Source organism: Cynocephalus volans, chromosome 14 (assembly GCF_027409185.1).
Source record: "Cynocephalus volans isolate mCynVol1 chromosome 14, mCynVol1.pri, whole genome shotgun sequence".
In the NCBI taxonomy this organism is placed as follows: Eukaryota; Metazoa; Chordata; class Mammalia; order Dermoptera; family Cynocephalidae; genus Cynocephalus; species Cynocephalus volans.
This window is the reverse complement of record NC_084473.1, coordinates 70,463,583-70,477,650: the sequence shown is the minus strand read 5'-3', so window position 1 is coordinate 70,477,650 and position 14,068 is coordinate 70,463,583. Positions and strand designations below refer to the sequence as shown.

The 14,068-nt window shown below is 42.2% G+C and overlaps 1 protein-coding gene across 1 annotated transcript; it reads right to left on the bottom strand.

Annotated features, from left to right (window-relative positions):
* Positions 1 to 343: 343 nt before the first annotated feature.
* Positions 344 to 6,632, bottom strand: LOC134362757 (uncharacterized protein C2orf78-like; the record flags this gene model as incomplete). The annotated part of the gene is made up of 3 exons (XM_063078001.1): positions 6,536 to 6,632; positions 2,918 to 3,682; positions 344 to 2,076 (listed from the first exon to the last, which is right to left on the bottom strand). Coding segments are annotated over exons 1-3 (2,595 nt in total), but the record flags the coding sequence as incomplete, so codon positions are not given.
* Between the last annotated feature and the right edge of the window lie 7,436 nt (positions 6,633 to 14,068).

The following is a 14,068-nucleotide window of genomic DNA, read 5'->3' as shown; positions in this document are numbered from 1 at the left end:
CTTCTCTCTAATGCAGCCTTTGATCCCCACCACCACCACCAAAGAAAAACCAGTTAAGGGCATTGGAAAACTCAAGAGGCTTTTTTATTATTCATCTATTAATTGTATTACATGTCTTTATTCAGTTGAATTCAGTTTTAAAATATATCAGAATAGAGAAATTTGTATCTATCTATCTATATGCATATTGTATCTATCTATATTCCTATCTGTCCATATTCGTATCTATCTATATCCTATCTATCTATCTACATCTATGTTGTGTCTATCTATATATATGTGGAAAACCAGCTGGTACCCAAAGTGGCACCAACAATCTTAGAAGCTCTTATTTTGCATAGCCATAGTATCTAGCAATTTCCATCTCTTTTTCCCTCTCGATGAAATACTGCACTTTCCCCAAAGATGTATATTTGGCAGCATTCTCACGCTCTTGCTGAGCCTGCTTCTTCATGGCCTCACGCTCTGGCCTCTGCTCTTTTGTAATGGGCGTTGACATTACCGGCTCAGGAACATTTGGATTCCTCCATGGAATTCGTTGGTAGCGCAAGTCTTGGAGTGGATATTGGGTTTGAGGCTTGGGTGGAGACTGGAGCTTGGTCACAGCAGTGGAAATGGGCCCCTGCTGGAGAGAAGTGCAGGATGATGTTTTGTCGGGTGCGGGCCCAGGAGCAGCCGTCTGAGGGACACTGGGCAACCTAGGGTTGGTCAAACCTGGTTGGGTTGTGTTGATTGGAATTGGCTGAGCTGGCCTGGCAGGACCTGTCAAGGCTGCATTGGCAGGAGCTGGTTGGGATGGATTGACTGAGTTAGCAGCAGCAGGCTGGGCAGAGCAAGCCATAGCAGGCCTATGTGAAGCCAGAGACTGTGGCCTCCGAGGAGCAGGTCGAGGTCGAGGCCTGTCCAGGGTCGGAAAAGGCAAAGGTATCAACCTGACCTTCCCAGGAGGTGGCAGCTCATACTGGGATGGAGATGGAGACTCCTCTTCAGCACTGCCATCTCGTTTCTGGGCTTTGACTTGAGTTTTCTCAGGACTTTTACCCTTCCATGGGGTATCCAGCTGTCGTTTGATAGCTCGGGCTGGCTGGGGTTCTCTGGTGTTGCTAGAGTTTCCTAGGGCCCGAGAGGAAGAGAGCCCAGCTTTCTTGTCATTCTTCCTCCCCAGTGCATGAAAAACCTGCACAGACTCCAGCATGTGCATGCCTAGTCTGCTTCGAGGCTTTTTAAAGACCTCTTGGCTAAGGTCAGGTTGATTTTCCTTCCTCTTCTTCCTGGGAATGGTTGGCTTCTCCTCTGCCTGGACTTTGTTCCCTGGCTGCTTACTCTCACCAGCTTTCTTGGTGTGATTTTCTCTGGTTCTTCTCTTTTTTTCCTGCCCGTGGCTCTCAGTTTTGCTCATCCTGCTGGATGCAGCTTTCTGGGGTTTGCTGTCAGGATGCTTGGCCCCATTCACAGGAGCCCCGTCACTGGCTGCAGCACTGCAAACAACCACTTCTCCCCCTAACAGGCACTCTGGGTTCTTTGGCTGGCTTTTGGCTCTGGGAGCACGACTGATATGTTCAGAGGCTTTACGCCTGTTCTGCCTGACCTGATTGGATGGACCCTTTATGACACTCGGCTTGTCCTGCACCTGATTCATCTTGATGGCTCCGGTGTCTTTGGCTTTGATGGCTGTGAGATCTTTGGATTGGTCAAGATATTTCAAGGAATTCAAGAGCTGGGGAAGGTGGGTATCTTCCACCAGTTTAGTGGTGTCTGCAAAACCACTACTGGACTCAATCCCATTTTCAAGTGTCCCTTGGTCCTCAAGACTCAGGCTGTTCTTTCCCAGATTGGCATTGTCAGGACCAGGAGGCTGCTTTTGACCAGGAGGATCAATGCACGCCAGAATCTGGCGAATATCAGGGATTTCAAAAGGGAGTAGTGGAAGATCTTGGTTTTCTATTGGGATCTGGTCGTCATCCAGAGGCTTCGAAAGCTTGGTTTTCCTGTCTTCTGAATTTTTAATCTCTGCTTGTTCCTTGCTTGAAGGTTGCAGCCCGAGGTAAGTCTCCATCCCCAGGGAAGTTTCCATCACTACAAAGGAATCAAGGAAAAAGTCAGTCCTGGGTAAGTGAGATACTCCCCCTAGATACAAACACAGCAATCAGGCACCTTCCAGCAGTGGGCAAGCCATTTCCACTATCTCTTCTTAAGGACCATGGACAGGACCTTGTGTTAAAAGATACTCAGTGACTGGAATACTTTACTGGTGATCATCTGATGTCATTGTTTCTTGGTTTTCTTTTATTTCATAGGGTTTGTGTAAGTTATGAAAAAGTGAACGTGAGTTTTGAACTATGAAATGTTTTATACAGCCTAGCATTCTCATATAGGGTCCTTTCAATTCTCTCCAGTCTTCTGAGAGAATAAGAACACTTCATGTCATGGACGAGGAGAGACAGTGGAGCTCTTCCTCATGAAATATACAAGCAAGAACACATTCTGAGCTGGCTTTCATTGGGCAGGATCCCTGAACACAAGGTCTGAAATTCCGGTGTAAGTTGAGGAAAATTAGACTGTCACTACCACATAAGAATTCTGAAGTGCCTTCCAAAGAGACTTAAAGCAGTAGATCAGGGAAGGTAGTTAATTACAGTGTGGTGGTGTAGGGAGACTGAGGAGCAGGACAGCAAAAAGTGAGGCATCTCTTGGTGTGTTCTTGAGGTTCTCCTATATGTAGCATAGATGGCATTGTAGTATCCCACCTTCCCACCTATATGGAGTCTGAAAATGGAGAGCACTGAGCAATGGTGGTGGTTAAACTCTCAGGACTTAAACTCTACCTATCTGTGGACTCACCACTTCTGAGCTGCAGATTTGACCCTCCTTTGGAATGCTGACTGCATTCCTCTCCCTTCTTGCTGTTTGTACTCACCTTGAAAACCTGTTTCGGTGATGGATCGAGCGGACATAGAGCAGTAGGTTCCAGACGTGGAGACTGGCGTGAGGACATTTGTGGGCTGAACCTCCTCCAGCACCATCACTATCTCTGGTTGAGGGGCAGGGGCCCTACTTCCCATATACAACACAGAGCCATAGGACTGCAGGCAGGGGCCAAGCTCTCCACACAGTAGATGCCCCAATGTGCCTTGATTATAGTAATACATCTGGCTTCTCTCCTGGTAGGGAAGTGACAGACTATGTCCCTGATTTGGAATCTGTGATGGTGTCCCGTGAACAAGGCTGACAGACAGTGATGGATACAGAGGGACCACAGTATGGGCAACTGAAGTTTTATCATACTGGGCTGCCATAGATGTAGAAGAAACAGCTGTGTCTTGGTCAATGACCGTGACAGTGTAGTCTTCAAGTGAAGATGACTTTGTTTCAGTGCTTCCTGTGATATCCCACTTCAGAATACCTGGATAGGAGGCAGCTGAAGTGGAGATCTGGCTCTGGCCAGTAACCCCAGACAACATAGCTGTGTTAGAATGTTGGTAAGGGTAGGCACTATCTATGAGTGGCTGGAAAGAAGTGCCAGAGGCTGATGACAGTAGCCATGCCGAATTGGCAGATGGAGCAGGGGTGCTGGCAAAGTTGCAGACACTTCCAGCTGTTATAGAAGCTGCATGGCTCACCACAGGAAGAGAGAGCTGAAGAGATTTTGCAGTTCCAAGTACAGATGAATTTTGGAAATTTTCTGCAGGAAACAAAAGGATGATGAAAAAATGGTGAGATTGATAAACTTTCACTAGGTTTAAGGAACATCATTATCTTAAGGTTGTTGCAATCAGGAAGTCTCTAATACCAATACTCACTGAGATACCAAAAGTCAAAGTTTATGATGGCTGTAAGTGCTGGAGCACTTTGATACTCTTCTGAGGAACTGCCTCTGCTCCAACTGGGGCACAGATGTGCAGAAGACCCAAGTAGTCTGGTTCATGTGTTATTCCCGAGGTTAGAAGCAAACTTCTCCCTGCCCTGTCCTTCCCTTGAGCCTGTACTAGCATTGTCTCATAACTTTTTCCTAGAATTCAAGCATTTCAGCAGTAGGAGGCCCTTAGCAAACTTCTGTTTTAACATTCTCATTTTACAAGTGAGGAAACTGTGGCTCAGAGAGGTCAGATTGTCTTATTCACGTTCTCTCATTATGTTCATATCATTACCAGGTTTCAGACCCTGACTACATTGCTAGTACTCTTGCTCTTAGCAAAGGCCAGAAACTGGGAGAAATAAAATTTGAGTACAGGCAATTTTTTTTCTCTTTGCATTAGTAAACTGTACAGCTACTACTATTGCAATCTTCGGTCTCATTTTGCTTGGGTAGGTCACATGCCATTCCCTAGAGTTCACATGTAAGCCAGTCCAGTGGGTAAATGTAAAGGACCATTCTTTACCCTCTTCAAGCCTAGCTTCTGATCCAAAGTCAAAATGCCTCCCTGCCTGTTTCTCAAGAAATGCCTTTGAAAAAAAATGTTATTTAAACTGTCTGAGTAGTGATTAGAATAAAAATAACAATTATAATTAATACATGAATGGAAGTAATACATATGACTTGTATGAAGGAAGATCATTAAGTTCTGGAAAGACAATAAGACAAAAGTCATGAAAAACACGTAACATCACAGGACTAAATGGAATACATAGGTACTAATGAAAATTGAGGAATAACGAATATAGCAAGAGTCAAAGCTTAGTAAGTTTACTCATAAATGAAGTTCTGTTATCATAGATGTAATATTATGAAAGCGAATATTATCTACTGTGTGTGAATACTATTAACCAAAAACAGACCACGATAGAAGGTGATTTTCAATAAACCTATACACCTAGACCGAGAAACCGTATTAACAAAAAATGTGTAATAAACAGAAAAATGCAGTAAATGTGAATGTTTAGGTACCCGTAATATCTGCCGGCGAATATTTTAATAAAAACTGGTCAAAGCAGAGAGCAAATCAATAACCATAAGGGATTCCATTATTGTGCTCATTCCTATTTCTCTGAATATTACCCAGCAAGTGACAGGTATTAATCCTAGTTCAAATAGATATTTCAATTAATATAGTCACATAACAAGCAGAAAATAAAGTATCATGAAGGTTTTTATATTTATCCTGAAAACATAGATTATAATGATCTTCAACATCTAAGAAAATGTGATCCCCAAAGCCTAAGAGAATCACCTCTAGAATCAGAATTCAGGAACAACCCAAAGGACTCCACGAAGTTGTTTTGATAAATGTGGAATTAGAGATGTGGTGCTTGACTTTTTCTTTTTATTCTTACGTAGGTCTTTCTTTTCATTCTTAGGTCTAAAAACGGTTAATGACTGTTAATCAGCACACACTGTGATTTAGGAAGAAAATAATTGTAAAGATGTAAAGCAGCTTTGACTTGAAAGCTACTTATCACGCAAAGGAATTTGTCCTTCTGATGCAAGGTAGGATACATCATTTTTTGAAAACACAATTTTATTTTTAATAGGAGAAAAATTCATATAGTTTAAAAATCAGGAAAAAAAACCCACTTAAAATTCTGTTTCATCCAGGCCCCTAGATAACCACTTTTATTAATTTCTTGTTTATGGGAAGCATCATTTCTAAAACATTTCTTCACTGTTCATTTTTAAAACTGTCAAGTGTCATCTGAGTTCAAAGAAGCAACAGAAAAAAACCAGGTAACCAGATATGACTTTTCTGACTAGCTGCTTTTCCTAGTGACACCCTATTGTAGCCTTAGTTTCCTTCTCAGTCCGGTCATCTAAGCACTTGCTGACTTCATTTTGCCCTGCTCTGAGGAGATTTCCCTCTATGCTCGTGCCGCTTTAATTTAGAATCTTGAGTCCCCTTCAACATTCCATCACAAACTGCCTTCTTTTTTTCTTGAGAATTCCCCCATGCGCTCCACCTCTTTCATCTATTTTGTCCTTCCTCATTTTTATATTTTCTTGTCCCTCTCGGTTCCTGTTGGCCTGTGCTTGATGAAATCACTGCCAAACTTCCTTGCCCGAAGAATATGTGGGTCCTTCTGGCCCACTACTCTCCATCCCCTCTCCCTCTTTTTTTTCCCACCTAGGTTACAAAGAAAATGTCACAACATGTGAATGTTACTTTTTGAACAGCACTGAATTTGAAATACTAAACTGAAAATATTCGTAGAGGGAGACAATTACAGATGAAATATCTCGGCATATGTTGCTAGTTTTCTACACCACCGAGGTTTTTTCTCTGTTTCTGTTGAAACAGTCTCAAGAAGTCTCTAATTTCATTTTCTGTACACAAGCCCTTTAAGATTTAACATTAGAAAAGAAAGGGACCAGAAAGAATAACCAATCTATTATCCTAATATAACATATGAGGAAACAGATTTTGTGAGAGAGTAAATGATTTGTCCAAAGTTACACAGCTAGTAAATGTCAGAGCCAAAACTGAAATGAGGTTTCCAGATTTCTTGTTCAATACTTTCCTCCATTATTCTAAACCGTCTTGACTGTACTACTAAATTTAGGCGGGAAAAATCTAATGAAACACTAGAAAGTTTCTGTCCTTACCTGACATGGTGAGAGAAGAGGAAACGTTAGCTGAGGATACCCAAGATGAGGAGACGATACTGGAGGATGTCTGGGTGGCAGAAGCCAAAGGGCGCATGTGTCCAGTACAGAGGTTACTGATCACTGGCCACTGGCCACTGGTGATGATTCGAGTTTATTTACACACAATTCCATGGAAACCCCAAGATTCTACCAGGTGGCGGTAGGTTGGTGGGCGAATGATGTCACGAGACAGTCAGTTTAAAGGTATGCAATAGCCAATAGGGAGGTCAAATTTCCAACAGGAAGGTGAGATTGGATGGAGAGAGTGGCAGGAGCAGCATCTAAATGTCTGAACTCTGGGGAGGTTAAATACTGCAAGGCAGACATGATAGTTCCACGTTCCCCTGGATCATCTCAGTGCTTCTTATAGATGTTGATTAATACAATAAACTAATAGTCATTTATATTTTGTATATTATTTTTAATGTAATATACAATATTATACATTTATAAGTATATATTATATATACAGTTAATTAATATCCTTGGGGAGGAAGGAAAGGGACACATAGGGTGAGCAATAGCAGTTGTTCTGAAACTATTTCAGTTATTTTGCTTAGTGAAATTACTGCAAGTTTCAGGGAGCAAAGGAAGGGATTAAAGGGCTCTTTTTGTGCATTGGTTGAAGACTAGGGTGAAGTTGGTTGAGTGTGCCTTGTAGGGAATGATGTAATCCAAGGCTCTGCTCTTAGTTTCTTCTCCTTGAATCCTACCTTCCTTGGGCTGGGCTGGGCTGGGCCGGGCCAGGTGGCGCCAGAACTTGCATCTCTCTTCTGCTCTCCTTCCTTCCCCTTCATTTTAGGCATTGTTTCTGAGATGAGCCTTGATGTTGCATTCTTATACTCGTGGATGTTACTTCCTGTAAACTTCAAGAAGCAGCGGTCTTCTCTTCAGTGCCCTGATGCTTTGAAAAATGGACTCTTCCTATTCAAAGCCAACACCAGAGTGGTTGAAGAAACAGGTAATTGCAGACGTTCCCTCATCTGGTCTGTGGTCACAATTCCTTTGCCCATAATTTGCTCCCTCTGGCTCCTTGCACCATGAAGACATTCTGCCATCCTGCTCTTTTATACGTCGGAAGCATTTGGGATATTTTCTCTCTTCACACATGACAGAATCCAGTGTGGCAGTTACTGTAGCCTTCTCTCCCTTGTAAACAGCCACCATAGAATCTTGGGCATCTAGGATTCCTTGTATGCCATGCTTGGGTGCAATGCCAGGCAAAATGAAGAGAAGAATAGTTAGAGAAAGAAGACATCACTGGAAAATAGGGAACATGTAAGGCAAGGGCACAGGAAAAGAGAGACTGGTGTATATTTTGGTTTCTGTAAGAAACAAGTGGACGTTCTTTGGCCTCATTTTCTACTATCAGAACAGACAATTCAGTGTGTGTGTGTGTAGACATATTTTTTCAACGTGTATGTGTTTTTATGTAGCGAGAGTCCAGAAGCTGTCATGAATTTGTACACTGAAGAGAATAGTCATAAATATCTTTGCTTTTTTTTATGTCATCTTACCTTATTTATGCCATGCATTATTATGTTTGTAGAATATAGATTGCTTTTAAATGCTTTCGTTTTTCTTCGTGTTTTTTTCACCCGTAGTCCTATTTTTCAAGAATCCAGCAGTGTAAGACATATTGCATGTTCTTTTCTCTTGATTTTTTATTTTGAAACATCACAAACTAACTTGACCTGATGGATTTTTGTGGAGAAAATTAAAGAGGGGTCCCTGAAAAAGGTTCATTATTGCTTTTATACTTATATTTCCCATCTGATCCAATAATGCTTCTACTGCTTAATATTCAATCTGAATATTTTCAGTGATTGTATGTGTGTGTTTGTGGGGGTGATGCTTATCTGAGAAGAAATTGTGAAAGGTGTGGCAGGGTAGACATATGGTTTAAGTTTCCAAGTGCTTTTCCCTTTGAGCTTAGCTTCCCCTGTCACATAGCTTACTTCCGCAATACTGACATGTAATGTGAGGCTAACAACGTATGCTAAGTGTCTGCAAGCCAACCAGTCTCTATTTTCTCTATGGTCCCATAGAAATCAAGGGAATCCATAGCTAGCACAGGTTTGGGTGGGTGACATGGATAGGGAGGAGCGTGGTTAGAACAAGAACCTGTTTACATATTAAAATATTCAGTTGCAACATTCAATTCTATTTAGGCAAATGCTTCTCATAGTTTGGTCTCTCCTGGTCCCCAGCCTCTGTAACTATTTTCCCCCGCAGTTTCTAGACACTTAACTCTAGCTCCGAGTCTCAGGATCATATTAACCTCTAAAATAAATCTGAAATGTAGGAGGAAGAACCTAAAGAGCTTCAGTCTAGCACTGTGGAACTTGGTCAAGTCCTACCCTGACTAAAGCCTCAGTTTTTATAGTCAGGGTGTTGTCTTGCTCCAGAGACCCATTCCCTGCATTTCGTACCCATCAGGATAACTGAACTTCTCTCAGTGTAAGTACCCAGGCCATCCACCCCTGAGGCCCTTCTTTATTCTATCCATTCTCTCTTTTTGCTTTTCTTAAAGTCTGGAATCCCTCAAACTCCTACATTGTGCCTGGGCCCTGCCAGATCCTGGTAGATATGGTTAGTGTCACCTTAGCTGTTTGGTGCTCCGAACGTCCCTTAGTCCTATACTTTTTAATCCGCTGCACGACGTGCTTGTGAAGGCACACTTTGTTAGTTTTCAAAAGCATTTTATTTATCAGTAAACAGTGTCGTTGACTTTCATGTCCCTTCACCAATTCTTCCCCTGCCTCCTCCCTCTCCCCAGTCCCCTACATCAACATCATACCCATTCAGTTCACAAAGTCAAGGAATCGTGATTGTTGTGTCTTCTTCCCCCTGCCCCATTTATTTGTTTGTATGTTTATTTATTTATTTTTATTAGCTCCCACGAATAAGTGAGAACATGCGGTATTTCTCTTTCTGTGCCTGGCTTATTTCACTTAATATACTTTTTTCTAAGTCCATCTATGTTGCTGAAAATGGTTTTATTTCACTATTTTTTATATCACAGCAGTATTGCATTGTGTAGATATATCACATTTTCCTGATCTGCTCATCCAATGATGGCTATTGTAAATAGTGCTGCACTAAATGGGAGTACAGGTAACCCTTCGACATGATGATTTCCATTCCTCCGGGTATATTCCCAGTCGTGGGATAGCTGCGTCATATGGTCGATCGATCTGTAGTTGTTTGAGGAGCCTCCATACCATTTTCCATAGAAGCTGTACCATTTTGCAGTCCCACCAACAGTGTAGGACGGTTCTTTTTCTCCACATCCTCGCCAGCATTTATCATTCTGCCTTTTGGCTATTAGCCGTCCTAAGTGGAGTGAGATGGTATCTAAAAGTGGATTTTATTTGCCTTTCTCAAATGCTAAGTGATGTTGAGCATTTTTTCATGTGTCTGTTGGCCATTCCGTGTATCTTCGAGAAATGCCTGTTCAGCTCCTTTACCCATTTTTTAATTGGGTTCCTTGGTTTTTTGCTGTTAAGTTGTTTGAGTTCCTTGTATCTTCTGGATATCAATCCTTTGTCCGATGTATAGTTTGCAAATATTTTCTCCCACTCTCTTGGTTGTCTTTTTGCTCTGTTAATTGTTTCTTTTGCTGTGCAGAAGCCCTGTAGTTTGACATAATCACATTTGTTCATTTTTCCTTTGGTTGCCTGTGCTTTTGGGGTTGTATTCATACAGGTGAAGACATACTTTTACCTCATGTTGGACAAACTCCCTTTCAAAAAAGCCTGCTCTTTGCCAGTTCCCATACCTTCTGGAAACCCTATTCTGCCCAGATCTGGGTTTTTGTGTGTGTCAACAACGATAACTGGGTTTGTTCTCACCCAAAGTTTGTGCCTTTTAGCAAACTGGATGTACAACATCAATATAGTATTTGTGAAGGTTAATTCTAGTTGTCAGCTTGGTTAGATGAAGGAACGCTGAGAAACCAGGTAAAGCAATCTTTTCAGGTGCATCCATGAAGGTGTTTCCAGCAGAGATTAGTATGAGAGTCTGAGTGGCCTGAGTGTGAAAGACCCATGCTCAGCGTGGGTGGGAACCATGCAATCCACTGGGGTCCGGAGGGAACAAAAGACAGAGGAAAGAGGTGAAGCTCTCTCTCGATCAGCTGGAGCTGAGATACACTCTTCTCTCCTGTCCATGGACATCAGGGCTTGAGACTCTTCAACTTTTGGATTCCAGAACTTATACCAAGAACACCATCAGCTTCTCTGGATCTGAGGCCTTTGAACTTGGACTGAGCCACGCTATGGGCTCCGGTTTATAGACGGCCTATCGTGGGACTTTTCTTCATAGCCACGTGAGCTAATTCCCCTAATAAATCCCTCTCATGGAATTAAAGCAGATCCTATTGATTCTGTCTCTGTGGAGAACCCTGACTAATACAGCATTTCTAGTTTCTGACAGACTTATGTCACATTTTGTATGGTGTCATGTTTATAGATATTTGTACCATTTGTACATTATGGTAACCATACACCTGTTGGATATTTTTTCTATAAATTCCAAAGGAGTATTTTATAATTTAATACCAAATATGAATGTGCATATTTGTAAGTTTGCAATCTGTGTGATGCCAACTTCTGTCTTTTTTTTTTCCTAATTAGCAATCCAGCAATAATGACCCATTTTTAATTATGTGGAAATTTTCAGTGTTTGTAGATTTAAAATTTGTTGAGATACGAGTATCCAAAAATGTTAAAGCTAGTGGTCTTTTGTCCCTTTCCTTCAGTCATTCGTTCATTCATTTATTCAATAACATTGACTTCTCTGACCCTTAGTTTACCCAGCCCTAAAATGGTTGTGAAGATTACTAACAATGCATGTAAAGTACTTTCAGAAATTGGAAACTAAAAATTGTTATTATAATTAGCTACAGTTTAATCTGGAATTTAGTAGTCTATTCTGTCTTTAGAACTACTGTAGGACGTGCTGTCCTTTGCTGTTCCACTTGTAGCAGTGTCAGAGTTTTTCTAACAGGTACAGATTCCTATGCTTGATACTGGGTGGAAATCTTGGACTTGAGCTCCACTCTTATCTCTCTCTGTTATGTTTTGGTATTCCTAAAATGTAAATACATGCCGTCACCTCTAGCATGATACCTGGCATGTGATAGGAACCCAGTAACAGTTAGGCTGTGAAAGGCAGTGTAAATTGATACAGTATTTGTAAAGGGTAATTAGGCAGAATCGTTCAAAATTTCAAGTTTGTATATGTTCCATGGCAGCAATTGTAATTCTAGGAATTTAGAGATAGTTGTATATCTGTACAAGTATGTTCACGTTGCAGCATCGTCTGTAACAAAAGACAAAACAATAACAACCGCAAAACAACTAAAGGTCCACCAATATTAGACTGGTTAAGTAAATTATGATACTTTTAATCATGTTACTTATAATCAATCAAACGCTGTACGGCCATTAAAAAATTGAATGGGGTGCATGTAAATTAACGGTGAACATCCGTGTTCAAGATGTATTGAATATGCATAGCATGCTGCTTTTGTATAAAAATAGGGGATATACATATGTGTGAAAGTAAAGAGACACAATATTCAAAATGTGAATGGAAGCACTTGGAAACATCTGGGGGAACACACGAGGGATTGGTAGCAGGAGGACTTGACTTTCCATCCCATGTCCTGTTTTGAACTCTGAAGGGCGCAGACAGGAACTCATCGACCTGTAGTACCGGCTATCGGCAAAGGAGGGCGCTGCAGCCAGCAAAGCCCTGTTTACAAACCAAGCGCCTCGGTAAGCGGCCTGGTGAGGCCGGCGAGACGGGCGGTGGCGCATGCGCAGCAGCGGGCGCCGGGGCGCTGCGTGTTTGCTGCGGAGGCGCCTTCGCTCTGGGAACTTGTTCTGTCACCGAGTGCGCCCGGCTGGCCTCTTTGACCCTCTTGGTATCGGGTGGGCGGCATCTTGGGTGGCTGGGGTCTGGGACGCCACTTTTCTGGACGCTCCTCGGCTAAGAAGAAGGGCGCGGTTGGAAACCACATCCCCGAAAGGTAATACGCGCTGGGGCTTGGGCATGGCCCTTCCAGCCGGTAGCTTCCGGCCTGGGCTTCAGGTCTTGTAGTCGCCGCCTCTCACTGTCACTGCCGCGCGATCGGCCCATCCGCCCCTTCCGACCCTTGTCCCTTAGAGGCAGTGACCCCCTCGCTGCGCCACCCGCAGTCGCTGAAAGGGACAGTGTCTGTGATTTCCCCCCTACCCCCCATTCTTTTAAAAGCGAGTCTCCGGCCATTGCTGCTCAGTGAGAGTACGGAAGGACTGCTTTAAGGCGGAACTGTTAGTGTTGGGGACACTCCTTAATTACCAAAATGGAACCTCCCTCAATTCCCCAAGCTGTGTTATATTGGCACAGAGAAAGAGAGTAATAAGATAGAAGTTTGAGAAAAGGAACCCAGCAGTACCGCCCTGAGATCTTACATGGAAGGTAGGTTTGTACTGTTTCCAGAAACACAAAGTGCATACTGTTGCTTCCAAACAGGTGTCAGCAGAGATACCTTCCTCTGTAGGTGCAGACGGTTCATTTGGGGACTTTGTGAAGTGAACTGTGTTTACTCCTTGAGACCTTCCTCTCCCTCATCTCATGCCTCCTTCTATTTCCAGAGTATCTTTTGAATCTCTCAACTTCTCTCTATCAGCTCCTCAACACACGTTTTGCCTGACCTATTGCAGTTGGGTCCTAATTAGTGTCCATTCATCTACTTGTTTCCTTTCAATCCATTCTTCACACAGGAAATTTCTTTTAATAGGTAATTGTTAAAAACTGAAATTGAATTGTAATCGGAATATTGCTCATAAACGTTCCTCAAAAACATTGTTTTAAGAATAGAAACAAACTCCTTATCAATAACTGTAATATAAGGTTCTGCATGGTCTGGGATCCTGTCTGCTTTTCCATCCCCATCTCTTTCCACTCTTCTACTCACTTTCTGTGCTGCAGATATACTGTATTAACACTAGTTAATTAAAACTCATCCCACAGTAGTCAACTCAAATATTATTTTTCATTGTGACACCTGGAGTTCACAGGCCCTTTCTATCAAGTTTTCTCTTAAAATAGGAACTCAGACTTCCCTACTGGTTGAATTTAATGGCATCAGTTGTGTGAAGACCAAAAATAAACTGTGAAGTCAAAGAACTGAATTTAAACTCTTTCAGTCAATGTATAATTAATGCTTTCTTAGCATTTGGTACTGGGCCAAGTTTTGTCAGGGGTACAGAAGTTCTGGCCATCTTCGGTTTTAACTATGCTTTATTTGGGGGAATCTCGCACTGTTTTGTTGCCTTGTATCTGTTTTCAAGATGGAGAAACAGGAAGAAGGAAAGTCTGGGTTGTTACTAGGTGGGATTGAATAAGTGGAATAGCAAAATGCACAACAGAGAAAAGCGGGGACATGCTGTGTGGGCTGTGATTTCCATTTTCAAGAATTCTTCATTCTCTGCAGGGAGA